The sequence below is a fragment of the Pleuronectes platessa genome, chromosome 13 (genome assembly GCF_947347685.1).
Source record: "Pleuronectes platessa chromosome 13, fPlePla1.1, whole genome shotgun sequence".
In the NCBI taxonomy this organism is placed as follows: Eukaryota; Metazoa; Chordata; class Actinopteri; order Pleuronectiformes; family Pleuronectidae; genus Pleuronectes; species Pleuronectes platessa.
In genome coordinates this window covers 22,028,458-22,046,320 of record NC_070638.1, presented here as the reverse complement: position 1 = coordinate 22,046,320, position 17,863 = coordinate 22,028,458, and the positions used below count along the sequence as shown (strand labels likewise).

At 40.5% G+C, this 17,863-nt stretch overlaps 1 protein-coding gene across 1 annotated transcript in view; it reads right to left on the bottom strand.

Moving 5' to 3' along the window:
• The window catches only part of map4l (microtubule associated protein 4 like), a 69,414-nt gene that overhangs the window by 31,977 nt on the left and 19,574 nt on the right, over window positions 1-17,863 (bottom strand). The window contains exon 4 of the mRNA XM_053438931.1: window positions 13,108-14,316. Coding sequence (XP_053294906.1) covers window positions 13,108-14,316 — 1,209 coding nt within the window. The remainder of the gene's footprint in view (window positions 1-13,107; window positions 14,317-17,863) is intronic.

Below are 17,863 nucleotides of genomic sequence, written 5' to 3'. Positions count from 1 at the left end.
TGAAGATGAATGAGGATTATTGCATAATCCTCCATTTGCACAAAGTAGAGGGAGCCAAGGGAATGAGGAGGGAAGACATTAGACACTTGTTTAGATTAAATAGGCTGGGAAAGGATGGGTGTTATGCAAGAGAACTCGGGTATGCCCTCTGTTAAAGGATGGGTCAGGCTCTGAGGTGGCTTGTCCTAACATCAAATCGGTTCTCAGGTTAAAGCAGAGAATTGTGTGTGCATGGCAGCTCAGGTTCTGCCATTTTCCAGAAGCTCAAATTTAAAAGTTACAGTTGACTTTAATGTGCAAAATTCTGACTTTATTTCTCTTTTTTACAAATTGATATCATTTCCGTGTGATTATGGATCAAATTAGATTTTTTTTAATCCATATGTTGGGGAATCGGCATTGTCTGTTCATTCAATTGTAAATTATTATGTCTGAATGCCTGTGGCAGTGGCCTTTATCTGATTCTCCCGCTGATGTCAGTTTCACTGCGGCTGCATGGGGAGATGTCAATTTTCTGTCCGATTCACACCCCTGTGGAAATGTTTGCTCAGCTACCACATGTTCCACATCATTTTCCACATGATATCCCAGAATTGCTGAATTCCATCATTGTAAAGGGTGTTAATTGTGAATGTATAATTTCACATCAAAATCCATGATTTTTCTCTTCATGCAAAACAGTTTAATGACACATCCTTCACTCAGGGGGTTACTCATTTTATGTCCAGTGATGATAGATATTTTTAAATATATCCTTCCCATGACTATAAATTCTGCTGGTTACCAACCTACGCTGTCTGATTCATCGGTTAAATCCACAGGCGTACCGTTAATACCGTTCAATTGAGAACAGGGTGTAGTGAAAAAATCTGGTGAGGTAGCCAATGTTAGAATGCTAAAACAATAAGTGCAGATTGTGAACACATTGTCTTCTTATCATATGTCTACATTAGGGAGAGCCTTACGGAGCTGCTAGCATATAGACTTGCTACAGTAGTACAGAATGGGACACTGGCTGAGGAGTATAGTGACAGAGCAGGGAAGTTGGTTTGAAGACAGACTAACGTAGGTTTGAGTGTTTTTATTCGTTTTTCGATAAAAAAGATAAAAACCATCACAATCCTCATCCTTAAAAAGTATTCATATCAAACTATGGGGTATTTTATTAAGTGCATCTAGAATTAAAATGAATGCAGTGTAATCAAGTAGTCCTGCGATAAATCCTCCCTCAGAGTGTCCTCAGTAAGGTTACCATCAGTTTATATTAAAGTGTTTCAGCGAAGTCTTGATTGAACTGATGCTAATTAAATAGCTTTTGGTGCTTTTGACCACATACAGAAATATGTGTCTGTTATTTAATATATCCTCTATTGATATAAATAAGGTGGACAAAATAATAGATACATCTGATCCCCTTACAATTAACAATGTCGCAAACTGCAGCCTCCATAATGACAAAAAAAACTACCTTAGTTTCAACACAAACTGAACATTGGAACCTTCATGTAGGATGATCCAATACAGGATTGTTGTATTTAAGTTGGCTGGGTGAACCCAATCAAGTGCCAAGTGAGTGTGTTGGACTTGTTAGCTCCATGCAGTCGCTCTGAACCAGTCTTCTAATGCTTATTCAATTCATTGTTAATTCAAACTAAAACATTACCTGCTGCATCAATTGCAGAGAACCACTGAAAGTAATTGTCATAAATATGAATGTATTATATTAATAGAGCACATTCACATCCCCTTCTTTACAGCATTTTGATTTTGTAGCTTCCACATTTCACTCTATGAGTTCTGTAGCTGCCTTTAATAAGTGTCTGTTTGTGCCCCAATACAATTATTATTTTGATTGTTATAGAAATGCAACTTAGAGGGAAAGTCTCTGGACATCCTCTAGAGTTTCTTCAATTCATGTCCGAAAACAGCTTAAATGTTTGACTAATCTGGTCAGGAAAATGTAATAATTATAGATTTAAGGTTGGTTGATATGGCTTCCTGGATGAACCATATCTAAAAACTAAAACTTTGGCAGTTTGACCACTAACAAGCAAGACCATGGAGAAACTCTGGGATACAAATGAAGTAATACAAGTTACTTCAAGAGGCAGGAGTTTCAGGGGAGGCTCAAATTAAAGATTATTTCCTGGTGTCACTGTACGTCCTCCTTTTGAAGGTCACAGATTGTTGAACATCAGCTTGAGATGGAGGAAACTGAGAGAGAGACAACCATACAGAGAGAGAGAGAGAGAGAGAGAGAGAGAGAGGGACAGAGATAGAGAGAGAGAGAGAGTTGGGGGTGGAGGTGTGGCAAGGGGAGGAAGAAGGAGGGAGGGGGCTCTTGTCACAGCGTTTCTATTTTTACTCTGCAACCTCGCTGACTGTCACACCCAGTCCACCTCTCCTCTATCCCTCCATCCCTCATTCGCAGAGTCTCTTTGTTTCCACGGCAACCGCCTCCCATGTATCCCTGACAACGTCTCCCCCACTCCCCCACGCACACCCACATCACCATGTTGCTTCCCCCCACCCCTGACAGCGATTAATATGATGCCAGTGACGAAAGGAGTCTGGGCACGAGACATGATATCGATGGTGGCACCAGAAAGCATTGAGATGGAGGAGGAAGAGAAAGAGATGAGAAGAGAAAGGGCAAGGAGAGAGGGCAGAGGGGGGAGGGAGAAGAGGGCGTGTTGGACAAAGGGAATGAGGGAGATAGAGAATGGGAGATGATGGAAGGGCAACAGATGAAGGGAAGATTGATGCAGGCAAAAGTCAAGGCAGACGTAAGAGAAGTTAAAGGAAGATTAATTTTAATTAGAGCCAGGAACCAGCAGTAGCAGAGATAAAAAAAAAAAAACTGGGGTTAAAGGAAGGCGAAAAAGAGGACAAGTGGGAAAAAATAATTTCCCAAAACTCTGCACTAGCCCACTTCTTGCTCAAGTGGCTTGAATCTGCTCTATATCTCTGCCCATGGTCTGAATTTGGTTTGAAAGACTGAATACAGTGTTTAATTACAGGAACCAGAGCTAATTTAGCTCAAATCTAGAAAAAAGACGTAAATAAGTCTGAACACATGAGTCTTTGCAAATTATGTTATGTGGAGAAGGAAGAAAAACTGCAGCAACAGATCAGAGGGAGCTAACGGCCCAGAGTCACCATAAATATAAGGTACAGACGTTAGAAAAAACTGAAAGGAATGGTGCAAAAGATGGTAAACACAGATGTCAACCTTCAACCCAGTCATTAGGGTGTCTTGAATGAGATCCTGGTGTGCAGAGCTCATGTCGGGCCCATTCATGAGGAAAAATTTCACCTTAAAAGAGGCTGTAAAACCGGATTTCATTAGCCCACCTTGTATCTGCTTCACGCAGGGAAAAGCTACCTTATACATCCATCACATGCAGGGAAATTATACGTGCCCTCGTGATGAGAGAGAGTTCTAATATGTAAGGAGAGAACAATGTGATGAGTCACTGAAGTACAGCCCTCATGGGGTTTTCCATTATCCTGCTGAGGCTTTGATCATAAACTAAATGTTATAGACTAGGTAAGTAGCTGTCATTCAGATTTATGATTTCCAAAACTCTCACTGTATATAAACACAACACATATGTTTTGCAAGAGATTTTTACCCCACAATGATAAGGTAGTCTGACCAAAACAAAACATAGATATACATCCACCGACCACATCTGAACACCTGCTGAGTCATGCAAGTATCCAGCTGGTCAATCACGTGGCAGCATAAAATCATGCAGATATGAATAAGGAGCTAATGTTCACATCAATCAATCAGAGCATAGAAAAAATGCGACATTGAGCGTGACATGATTGTTGCTGTAAGCCCAACAGAGGCCGGTTTAAATCCAGTGGAAACCGCTATTGGTCACGTTAGTCCCAGGCCGAAATGATCACTCTAAGCGGTTGATTACTATAGGTTATAAATTGCTGTGGCTTCTATATGATAGTCCCAGAATTCGAGGTTAAGGTAACGGCTGGTGCGCCCACCGACACCGACTCAGCTGACGTCTCTGACCTGCCACAGTTTAACTGCGATTTGTTTGAAATGACGCCACAGTATTAACACATAATGATCGATGCTACTTTTCTTAAATGAGTAAAATCTTTCTTCCGAGCTGCGTGCGCATTCATTATTCAGCCCAGCTCTCACGGATACAAACCACAGTCTGAGTATGATCTCAGACTGGTAAAAACAACTGATTTGTCAAATTAGACAGGGCGAATGATAAATTACAGACAGAGCCCGTAAAAATTGGAAGAAATTAAAAGACACAAAGTGAACACTGTAAGCAGACTACCTGATCACCATAATCAAATTGTTTAGACACCATTTGAATAGGAACGATTGTGTCCCAAAAGTTATCTGTAATCACTATATCCGGTTTCCACAGTTGTTTTGAAACAACTGATCTCCTTAGGTTTTCACACACAGTCGCAACAGTTCTTACTCAGAAACAGAAAACATCCATTGAGTCTGTGTTGATGAGAGAAGTCAGAGGAGAATGGTCAGACTGGTTGGAGCTGACAAGAAGACTACAGTGGGTAAATTAACAAATCGTTACAACTGTGAAATCACATTCAAATTCACCAGATTCAGATTATTTTCTGGCTCTGCACCAAATGACACACAATCGTAAATATCAGTCCACAAAACATGCCTGGGCTATTTTTCTTCAAGATCCAGGAATTTTTCTCTGAGAATTCCAGACAAATTTAGAAAAATGCCCTATCTTGCAATGTTAAAAGAAATGGCAGAGCCAGTGAACAACACATCCAACCCAGGGGTGGATGATCTACAGCAGCAGAGACCACATCAGGTTCGACTCCGGTCAGTGAAGACACAGTGACACAGACTCACCAATACTGGACAGTTACTGACTGAAAAACATAACCAGTTCTGATTAATGTCAATTTATGCTCCACAATCTGGAGTCAACAGCATAAAATCATCGGAGCCAGCCTGCCTTGTGTCAACAGTCCAGGATGCTTGAGGTGTGATGGTGCGCAGAATGTTTTCCTCACACATTTATCATCTTCGTCATCATTTATCCCTTTATCATCTTCTAATGGCTACTTCCTGCACCTATAGGATAATACTCCATGTCACAAATAAAAGTTTCAAACTGGTTTCATGAACATGAAAGTGAGTTGAGTGAACCCCAGTGACCTGAAGTAGAGGGACTACAATGTATTAGTAGGGTGTTCCTAAAAACATGGGCGTGTATTCACTGTTATAGAATACTAGGTGGAAGCAGACTTTGAGGACATCTACGTCTATGTTCAAAGTAATGTGCAGAATATGGAGAGTTTGCTATAGTCCTCCTCTGCCTGCATGACCTCATTTGAGTCCTGCTCTTTGACGCTGTGTACTCCCGGCTGAGCACGGCCTCCAGTTTCCTGATCTCCCCATATACACTCCAACACAACTGAGTTTTATCTTTTAATCAAAACCACAAGCCACAGCCCTCCTGAAGGGCCAGCCAACCAATTAGACTCCACCACATCTTCCCTCCGCCTGTGGCTAGAATCGCTTCGGCTGAAAGCTCTGCTTGACTCTTGTTGCTATAGCTTGCCTGTCTACCTGAACCTAACCGGCCTTTGTCACTTCTTGCCCCGTCCATCACTTACCTGCTCAGTCAACATCCAGTCACGCTCAGCCAGCCTCGCTCACTGCATGCTCCATTTTGAGAAACAATCTGGACCTCGGTCAATCCTCCAACCCAGACACTCCTGCACCTGATAATCTAGTTTTATGATAATATTCTGCGCTCAGGTCAAGCATTTCCACAAGACATAACAAGTAAACTGAAATGATTGGAAACCAGTGTTCCTAAAGAGAAAAACAGTCATGAGTTTACTATATATATCAGCCAGTAATTTGTTTTTTACATTAACACAGCATAAACCACAATCTGGAATTTTCTTGAATTTGAATTATGACAAAGATAAATACTGACCTTTAGAGATTAGATCGTTTCCAAACCTGTCTACTATTCAACAACATGTAAAAAGACACTAATATAACTGTAATAATATAATATAGGTCTGGCCTGGATCATATTTGGCCGAGACCATAGATAGACTGTTTAGACAGACGACATCACAGCTCCCCAAAATTAAGCCGAGTCATTTCGGTTGCCCCCTGGTGGCTGGCTTCTGTAAAGGCCATAAACCCTGCCTGCTCCATGTTAGTCTATGGGAAATTATTACAGATAAATGCTAACTGAAGTCAAGAAGAAAATGCCATACAACTCGGCAAGATAATAAAATCCATTGAGAAGACATTAACTGTCTGTGTGAAAGATAACTTTAATGACTTGAGTTGCTGCTATATTCTTTGACTAATTTAATACAGTGACTAATCATTTTAGCCGCATTCAAGAGTGACACATGTTTAGCTACAAGCTACATTTTCCTCAGAGGGAACACACTGGAAAACTTTTATTTATGACTCAATATACACAAGATGTTCTGTTCAATGCTGCTCAGTCAATTCTCTACACCAGAGGTCTTCAACAGGGGGTCCGCCACCCCTAGGGGGTCCAGAGAGGTACTGCAGAGGGGCCGCGACATTTCGGTTGAGACAATTTTAAATTTTTTAATTTGTTTTAAATTTATTATCCAACCAATTTTTTCCCCACATATTTAAATGTCTTTGGATAGACATTAACATGCATCCAACAAATTGTGAGGCTGATATGACCCTCTGCCTGACCACCTCCATCCGTCCAAGGTTAGATAAGTTGTGTGCTACCCATCAGGGTCCGACATCTCACTAATGTTGGAGTATGTGTGCCATCGACAGATGGCTTGAGGATTCACTGTCTCTTCTACATGTATGTTTAAAATAAAAACAGGAATCTGTGAATTATTGTAAAGCTCAGTGTTGTATGCAAGATATATGTTTATAAATGGCAGTGGCATGGCCAACCTGTACCTTGCACATGTTTAAATTAAAAACATGAATATATGAACCTGTGTAATATTTGAATAGTTTAGTATTGAATGCACAGTAACAGGGTAGCTATATTTATACATGGCAAAATGCCCAGTTTAATATAAAAACACTCCATCTCTCCACCAGCTTGGGGGTCCTTGGCCTGAAAAACTTTGAAGACCCCTGCTCTACACCATTAGCAGCCATGTCCCTCAAGCTGCAGTTCTTTGTGGTCACAGCTGCAATTTTCCAGACAGACACGTGATGGAGTCAACGAGCAGGGCTGAGGCTCAACAACCTCCTCCGTGCTTCACAAACCAGAAACACAAACACACACATACACACACACACACACACACACACACACACACACACACACACACACTCACACACACACAATGGGACATGATAATCTATCAGCAAGGTTGGACAGCAAATCACAACACATGTGCATCCCCAGTGAGGAATCTCAATTTATAGGATTCACTTTGATTCAATCTCACTGGCTCACTGGCTCGCTTTCAAGGACAAAAGCAGGTCAGTGTGTGTGTGTCTGGGAGACTGTGTGTGTGTGTGTGTGAGAGAGAGGGAAAGAGAAAGATAGAGATTTCACTCAATGATCAAAAGATAAACTACTTTGCCTAGAAATAAATACAATAGAAACAGCATTATTTGTACTTGCATTATGTTAGGGTTAAACACAGTAGCTGCAGTCATCAATATGTATTTATGTAAGATATGTACAGGGAGATGGACAGACAAGATTAACATGGAACTGACACAACTAAAAACTAAAGGTAGTCAGTCCAATGCAAACCTCTGCAAAGCCAAACAGTCCTAAATTAAGCTCCTGTAGCTCTCAATATCGATAAATGCAAATGTAATAGATAGAGGTAATCTGCAGCGAACTCATGCAGCTCAAAACCAGATATATGCATATGCATATATATATATAGATATATATATAGATATATATAGATAGATTTATAATCTTACATAGGTTAATTAAAGTGGTGACATATCCCTGGACCTGCCGATTTAACCAGATCCCCACCACTCTTTAATGAGTTCCTCTTTGGAACACACCTCATCCATCGACACAGGGGGGTACAAACTGGTTCAGTGCTAAACAAATCCACAAACAGATGTCAGGTAATGATAACAATTTCATGGGAGCAGACCAACAGTTGCTCCAGCAAAGCCTCAAGACGCAGAGCCTGAAAAGCCTTCTGGAATGGACGACCAGTCTGGTTTTGCTTTGTCATTATTGGTCATAATGATGATGGGTTAAAAATGGCAATTGTGTGAAACAGGTGAAAGTGGTATACATTTTCTGAATCTAAAACCACTGTGCAGCGCTGGAGATACAATTGAGGATACTTTGGTGATATCCAGTGTTTCTCTAATGATTCTAAAAGGGTTCATCATCCTGAGCATAGTTTATACTATTGTGGCTATTTTACTGGGTGATAAATTTGTTTTATTTGATGGTGAGTTTTGTGGAACCCATGTTTTTATAAATCAAGACTAACCAAGTGGCTGTGACACAGGTTTGCAGAGTGACTGTTTCCATGCGAAACCTTTCAGCTGCACCAGCTGTACAATAAAGCCATTTCAGTTGGACAACTCACGTTTCAAACGCTTATTGCAGCAGTAGAACAGGTTTAGTGTATAGGATCCACATTTTCCTTTGAAGGACCATTATAACACCAGTGCAGGAAAGATACCTGATGAAAGTCATTTAGCTAGCGAGATAGTGTTCACATATTATAGCACATCAATGAAAATGTTAAAATGTATCAGAAGTTGGAGCTAAAAAAAATATACTTTCGGCCAGACCAGTACTTGTGTTTGAACACAGAAGCCTGCTCTGTTTAAACCAACACCATATGTTTGGAGAGAGAGGACCATCTATAGAGTAACACACTCACCCCAGGACAAATTAGTGCTAAGTGAATATGCAGAGGGGTTGAGCTGGATGGTGCTGGCTCCTGCAGCAGAGACACACTCAGGGCAAAGAGGTGACTGAAGGACCATAGAGTCTCTTTAAACACAAACTGCTATTTCTGTTTTGTTTGATGAGTGAGACAAAATCATATTTGTGGCGATTTAAAGGTGCATTTGAAACAAATTTACTAAATATACCATATACTCGCAAACTTGAGCCCTGCACTGACCACAGCCTCACAGCAATGGTAGCTATGCTAAACATACTAAAAACAGCTCAATAACATAATGGCAATGATGTTCTTCATGATTTATAGTTTCATTCATATCACTGATTGGAGGGCCAAAGTGATAAAGTAGAAATGTTCAAATTCTAAATGGATGAAACTGATATTGACCCATATCCAACTTTATAGGGCACTGTGATAAAGCCAAATGTGAGGTGGTTCATATTGTGTTCATATGAATGTATGTGTACATACGTTGCTTACATCGAGATGCAATAGTAGGGGAGAGCGGGGTAATGTGGGACATCGGGTGATGTGAAACACCCCCTGTATCTAGGCAACGGAACACATTTGTGGTCATGTGACTATTATGTTTAAAAGTCCCTCCCATTCCCCCCTTGCCATGAAGGATTTTTTTTACAAAAATTTGTTTTTTGCATGTAAAAGTAAATTGTCTTGCTCTGAACTTAATCAACTGTTGTGTCAAAACAAATTGATTCAGGTAGAAAAAATTATATCATACATATTGATGAACTTCCAACATATAAAACCATGTGATTGATGCTAGCTGAAGATTAGCCTGAATTGATAAAAGATGTTGTTTTTCTAAAATTGTGGCTTCGGGGTAAAGTGGGACAAATGCTGTGGGGTAAAGTGGGACAGTGTCTCACTTTACCCAACCATGAAGCACAAGTTAAGTTTAGTCTTAAATATATTTTAATGTTATATTACATTATATATGTGTTATTCTTAATGTCATAAACATTGTAGAAAAGCCATCATGCCAAGAAACTACACTAGGAAGACAACCTGGGGCCAAACACCCCTCGCAGAGATGGAGAGTGCAGCAGCTGAGGTCATGCAAGGAAAGAAGTCCTTAAGAAAAGCTGGAAGGGACAGAAATATTAATAAGACAACCCTCAAAAGATTCATGAAGAAAAAAGAGAAAGGGAAAGTAAAATCAGTAGCCTGGGGTGCAGTAGCTGAGGTAAAGAGAATATTCACAGATGAGATGGAGGAGGAGCTTGCCAAACACTTGAAACAACTAGCTGACCAGTTCCATGGCCTTGCTCCAGTTAAGTGCTGTGAACTGGCATTTGAATACGCAGAGAAAATCAATATCCCTGTCCCTGCCAATTGGACAGAGAAACAATGTGCAGGTAAGCTAGGGTGTGCAAGAGATCACATGAATCATAATAATCATAAATGTGCTTAATTGACCAATCCCCATGATTCTGTTACTAGTCCAATATTAGTGGTTGTCAATCTAGCTGTCAGGATTTTAACTATTACAACATGTGTTGTTAAAGTGAAAAAAGTAAGTGGACCACTTTACCCCGTAGCTGGGGTAAAGTGGGACACAAGACCACTTTTTTAAAAAAATCATATTTTCACTGCCCTTTGTCCTGAAGACATTCTGATCATTTCCATAGCTAGAAAACATCCTGAATTAATGGGAAATGTGTAAATTTTACTGATATATCAGTTTAGCTCGCCTAGAGGGGAACAAATGTAAAAAATGTCCCACATTACCCCGCTCTCCCCTATAGCACTTTTTACGTTTGGAAAATATGAAAAACACTCTAAGGGAAACAGTTTTTCAAAAGATATTCTTGACTTCAAAACAGAGAATGTGAAATAAGTATTTAATTATATTCGTAAGGCGCAGATATTGAAATGTATTTTCTGAACCTGAACTTCCAAGCCCTTCTCTAAAGGCAGCTGAGTAAACAAAATAATTATCCACCACATAATCACAGCTGCTTTGGTCTAAGGCGTATCCACTGCAAAGCACCATAAGAGAATAAAATATACAAACTGGGAAAAAGAGAAACCTTTATTACCTGTTGTTCAGGGTGACATCATGGCATTATGAAAGAGAAGAAAGGGGGGAAGAGGGAGAGAAAAAAATAAGACAGTGCTCATTTAGAATCACTGTATAAACACAGTTCTCAACATATACCCTTGCAATGCCTTAGTCAGAACTTTTGTTAAACAATGTCAGTCACGAACTTGTTTCAAAACTCCATATAGAATTTCTGGAAGTTACAGGATATTATAGACAATTGTCGTCTTTACAGATAAAGGGCCGGTGTGAAACACAGCCCGCTGTTAGTGACTGCTGCTGTCAGACTAAAGGAATTTCTTATTAGAGTAGGAAATCTAAAACTACATGGTTGAATTATTTGTCTTGATTAAAGGAGTTGTACTTTTTCCCACAAATTTTACTACCAAAGTAATGGTGAGGTTGTAACAGTGAGAAAGGGCTGAGAAACCATCACACTGGAAAATTAAGCTTTCATATTTAGAAAACTGTGAGCTGTAGCTGGAGAGCGCAGGACGGAAAAAGTATCACCAGGAGGAAAAAGCATTAGACTGAGAACCTCTCACAGTTTTTCTCGCACTGTACAAGAGGTCAGGGGTCAGGCAGCTGCTGTGGCACTCGACACTGAACTGTTTGCTCCTACATGGCTATTACACATGAGCTGGTCAGCTGTAGCTGTCAAATTTGTGCTTTTGACAGAACTTTTATAAACACAGTCTCTAAGCTCCACCACATCTGGAGAATATTTAATTTTCCATTTCTAACCTCCACTGTGCTTTAAACAGGAACAAATACTATGATTTTCTTTATACCTGTAAACTTAAGAGTTTTTTTTTTTTTTTTTCAAATGGTAAGAATACATCATCAAGCTCAGTTGCATTTTTATTCAATTCACGATCCTTCAAATGCAAAGACCCAGTTAACTCAAACTCAGCTAATTAGCAATTTCTTTTCTAGAGCATGTTTTGGCCATGGACATGAAAACTAAATATGGAACTATGGTCACTCAGGGGTTGTAACTCACTTATGGTTGTGTCCCAAGATTCACTGATGAAGGTCGAGAGATTGGTTAAATTAGAACTCTTTCACCAAATGGGTGCAAATACAGAATACTTTAGTACACAATTCACATGATTAAAATTAAAACGTATGTTTATTTTCTAACATACTAGAGGAATCAGATTTGCACATTAATTTGATTATTCTCCATTTCTATTTTATCTTTAGAGAAACATTTATTTGAGCCTAATACGTTATAAACAATAATAATAAAAACCCCAAATAAACTCAATACCCCTAAGAGCCATCAAGACTAAACTTGATAATTGAAAGTTTTGCCTATAATTCTGAATCATGTTTAACATTATTGCTCATTCAATAACCATCTCATTCATGATATTGGCTCTGTGCAGTTGATATGAGAAATACTCTAGTACATATTAACTATTATTATTAACTATTAATGTGTCTATTAAAATAACAAGCAAGTTCGCTTTGCCATTAGAGTTATATGTGTTTTTTCTATAGACAGAGTGGAAGTGGGAACTTGGACATGGAGCTGACAGTCACATGAAACAGAAGACAGTGCAGCAAGCAGAGACAGCAGAGCTATAAGAAGCAGCAGGTGAAGTAGCAGAAACATTGCTATGATCATGGGCACAGATACACAGAGGCAGGCGGAGGGAAATCAGATAGGGCAACTTATCCATTTCCCCCTTGCAGTTTTGTTAATAGGTGGCCTGATCAGCACAGCACTTGTATCCCATACTCATGCCAGCAGCTGGGAAGAGAGATATACCTGGACAAAAATGTTTCTCTGGTGGGGCTTGAGAGGATTCTCCTGGATGTGTTTTCAGAGATTCTATTGTTTGTTTAATGTAACAAGATATAGATTTGTGTCTAGATCTGTTTTAACATAATTAATAGGAAAGTGATTAAATCAGACGCTGTTCAGCATTTATCTCTCGCGCCTTGGTTATTACAGATAGGAATAGATTAAGCACCAAGCAGGCCTAGTGCTCAATCCACAGACAAAGAGCCATGCACACAGGTAAAAATATCAATAGCTGCTTCCTGCTATCCCAGCCCACAATCCCTTGCTCAAATTAGCCCCATGTTATTAATAATCTTCCCTGTAGTTCACCAACCTTCCAGTGGGGGGAGCTGTGGCGATGAGGACTCCTCGTGCTCTGAGTGTGCAGGGAGAAAGGGAGGGGCTGCGGGGGTGAAGGGGGGAGGGAGTGTGGCCGAGCAAGGACGTGAGGCTACGCTTGTCGGGAGAGTGTCTGGTGATGAAGTAGGAGGGCCGGAGGAGGGTAGAGCTGAAGTAAGGGGCGTGGCAGAGGGGGCACATGGGACAAAAGGTTTGGCATCAACGTTGAGCGACGACGCGACTCCAGCTGGGACAGTGGGTGCTGGAGTAAGGACTGTGAGGCTGCTGGGAGAGGAGAAAGCTTCTGAGGCAAGGACGGAAGTTTCTTTTGGGCCGGAATTTGTCAGGGGGGCCGAGGCAGGGGCGGGAGTGTTGGTGATGGGGGTGGTAGTTTGTGATTCAGGTGTTGAGGCTTGAGGGGTCTGGAGGACTGAATCAAGGAAAGAGAAGGTCTGCGATACTGGGCTCAGGTTGTCCCCTGTCATTAACGCTAGACTACGGCTCGCATCCCCAGCCAAACTGCTCTTGGCACTTATTGCACTAGTTGCTGTGCTAATATTAGCTTCAGGTTTGCCAGTGGAAACTTTCTGTTCATTTGCCTTTTGCACGTCTTTTGCAGACATAGAGAAATCGTCTAAACACATTGGCTCGTACGAGCGTGGTGATGAATCTGTTACAAGGATAGCATGGGATTGGTTTGTGAAATTTGTGGGTATTTGTACACAGGCAGAGGGCAGAGCAGGGCTGGGGTTCAAGTTTGGAGCTTTGAAGCCAGATGCACCAGAGTGAGCGGCTGTATCCCAGGTGGGAGCGATCGTAGCCGGTGTGGGGGAGACGTGCTGCTGGGGCGCCCCCCACTCCTCTGGAAGTCTTGCCCTACTCTTATTCTTCTTGCCTTTTACCCTGCCCCCTCCTCCACTCTCTCTGATTTCCCACTCCCAGTTCTCCTCCTCATCTTCATTATCCTCTGCCTCATTTCCGTCCTTATCCTGAATCCCATGCTTGTCTGATTGGCCGATGTTCTTCTCCTGGCTATCCAGGAAGTCATAGACCTCGTCCCGGCCCTTCCTCCTCTTCTTGCGCCGTCTCTGCTGCTGCTTGCCATCCTCGTCCCCCAGCCCTGCTCTCTCTGGGCTTTCCTCGGAGTTGGAGGACGCGGCACTGATGTCATCCTCTATTAAGCCGCCAGGAGAGAGGACAGGAGCTGCCGAGGGGGGGAGGGTTTTATAAGAGGAGGAACCGATCACACACTGTCAAGAGAATCACCTGCCAAAAAGCCACCAGACTGTGGTTACTATAGGCGGTTCATGTTTATTTCTGGTCTAAATTGTTGGTGCTAGAACTGGTCTAATAAAAAATACTACATCCATATGTGTTAAAGTGATATTTTGAAGTAATGGAGATTGTAGAGGGACCAATAACTAAAGGTGGATGACTGGTTTGCAGTTGACAATTTTGAAAGGATATACAAGTGTTTTGTTTCCCCTTTTCACACGCAGCCAGATAAGGTTGTGTAATTCTTGAATGCACAATTTTGTACAATTTTAGATGTTGTTTGACAATTTGTGGAATAAAATAGGGATAATACAATACTTTTTCGTTGACTCAAGTTCAAGTTCAGTTTTCAAAAACAAAAATCAAAAACAAATGGACTGGGAAATGTAATAACCGCTAGAGGGCCTAAATAAACGACAGACCTAAAAAACGCAGAAGTGATGCATTTCAAACCTTAATTGGAGTAGGGAAGAAATAGCATTCTTTGTAAGGTAGTTGTGGATATTAAGGATTGCAAAATCGAGATGGAGGATCTTTAGGATCTGTGCAGAAAAAGACATATTTCCCTTACTTTTTTAAACTTCTGCATTTTATCAACTGACATTGTTGAGACAGGCTATGGCAGCAGCAATTAGTTGCTAGTAATGTTGTCCTATACTAGCAGTGCTTATGTACAGTGCAATGTATGTCTGATGTATGCTACTGCAACAGGAGTTAGTGCTGCAGCCACACATTTTGCCATGCAAATACGCAATGACACTTGTCTACAATGCTTATGTAAATAGTGTGTTCACCCATAGTAACCAATGTCTGTTTGCTTTAAGGTTCCTCTTGGTACAAACATTTGAACATTTTCCAAGATGTGATCTGTGTGATGGTGCCTGCTTTTATAAATGCTCTACATGTAACCAGTAACTTGTTTTACTCACCCGAGATACACAGTTTATGACAAAGGTTCTATGGCTCAGTAAGAATACAAGTGCATCATCAGTTTAAGTGAAGACAGATACAGGTGCTGGATCAGCACTGGGTTTCAGATTATAGTATCTGCTATGCTGTGCCACAGTTTTGTTAAATTGCGTCAGGGTCCACTTTTTACAATTTACATTTAATAACTTTTCTCGAATTCAGCCACATAGTCATATTAACTTTGTGAAACAAAGTGTGGCTGGAGGTCTATCATGTATTTATAATTTAAAGAAGCCTCACACTATTTTAATATCCTTGCTTTTGTTCTGAGTACATCTTATGAATCATAATATTTGTAAAATGCAAGGAAATAAAAGTTAGAGGATTCATTTTCTGGTCATATCATATTGTCCAAATATGCTATATTGTAATGTGATATTTTCTGAAACATTCTGAATGGACTCTGGAATTGAATGTGCTTTAAGCCAGACAAACAACACATATTTGGGGTCATCATCGTTATCCTCATCCAGGGTGCAGAGCACAAGAGAGCAAAACAGACACACGTTCAAGCACCATACCAATGTAAATAAATAAAGCGTAGTTCAAATATCTGGCAAGCATGATTAACAATAGATACATGCAGGTCTGACACCTCATAGCAATAACACACATGCATAAACACTCAAATTACCCCAAATTGCACATTGATTGAATGTATGGAATGAAATACAGAATCACAAAAAGAAAAACATGCAGGCTTTAACAAAAATGTTCAGTGTGGGCTGATATGAGATCTTCATGTGTCTGTTCCAAATATCTCCCAATGTTGCTTTCTGCTCTAAAGCCATGTTTATTACAATTATTATTATAGACGAGCATTTCATCAGCTAAAGGAGAACGAGAGACAGATGGATGGACAGACAGATAGAAAGAGACAGGTAGAGGGGAAGACCTAAAAACCTCATCTCAGTCTGCTGATCATGTCCTCTTCCTGTCAAAATTACTTTTTCTCCGTCTCAGTTTTCAGTCCATTTTTCATCACTGAATATTAATGGGAGTCTAGAAAAAGGTGCATTCCCCTCTAAATCTGGCACCTTCTCCTGCAATGCAATATGAGCTATTTTCTCTTAACAGTCGATGCTGGCAGAGCTAAAAACAGCTCAATGAAGAGACAAGGCCAGAGCATTATCGTTTATATTTTATGTGATGAGGTGTTTAATGGGAGTACTCAGTAATCTGGGGTCTGGAAAACTGCCCAGAGAAACATTAATGATGGAGCACTGGCATTGCGAATGAAAAAGAGCAGCAAGTGGACATTTTGTGCAGATGGGTTTCAGTTCACTGAGGCCAAGTGGGACCTGCACACGCAGAAGGAAAAGGTGAATAGAGAGGGATTCACACAGAGACATAAGAAGAGGGGGCAACACAGACGGCATGTTGGGAAAAGTACTGACAGAGGGAAGTAGTGTGATTTTACAAATTGTTTACAATTGTCACACATCAATTTCCTGTCTGTATTCAGCACTGTGGATGACATGTGGTAGATCAATGATTGAGTTTGTCTTTCTAAAGCTTATATTTCACTCTCCCCTGTCACTGTTGTCATCCAACCTAATGTAACGGGATTGGCACAGCCATAATATGTCAGCGGCTATTTAGTGTGAAATGTAAAGTAGCAGCATGGGGTATATCCCTGTCTCACAGTGTAACCTCAACGTTTGACTCAAGCAGTCATTTATATATTTTAGTATGGCTTAACATGTTTCCTTCTAACAAGACAAGAGTGAAATGTGTGGCAAACATTACAACAGCCACTACTGTCGGTAGCCAGTGTTGAGTTTGTGTTGAAGTAAATGGGATTACTGTCTGTTTTTTATCATGACACACCTAATAGGGATAATACAATGGTTAGGGTACATCAAACAAGGCCACTCCCCAGTGACTGTGTCAGCATTTATTAAGAGACAGGTTCTGCGAACCAAGAATATTATTATCAAGCCCATTGGAGTGTTGGCACATATACAAATTTGAAATAATTACTCATGTCACTGTCTCACAGTACAACCTAAATGTTACTGGAGCGTTCATTTATATTTTTACAGCTAAACCAACTAGCTACAGTTTCTTTCTAACGTGACAGTAGCCACAACTGTTGGGCTACACATCTGTTGTGCTTATTGTCATCTGTATCAGTGATGTATCGTGTATCTGCTCCAGCAGCGGCTGAACTTAAATAGCAACTGTGACACAACAACCTGCCTTTGAGCAAGCAGAGGTATCTTCAGTGCGGCGACAAACTAGAAGGGAGAAGAGCTAAAAATAAAGCAGAGCTCTGGCTAAATCTTTAATGAGTCCGAGCAGAAACTGAAATATTAAGTCTTTTTAAAAGTTGAGCTCAGGATTCTGGCGTCTGTTGCTAAATAAATGTTTTATAGCTTTTTTACACACAAGTCAAATTTTGATAACATTTAACTGAAATAACAACTTAAGCCTCTATTAGATTAGTGTAGTGTTCAGGCAGTTACACAGGAGGACTGATTAAGGCACAGTGCTCTTCTGTCTTT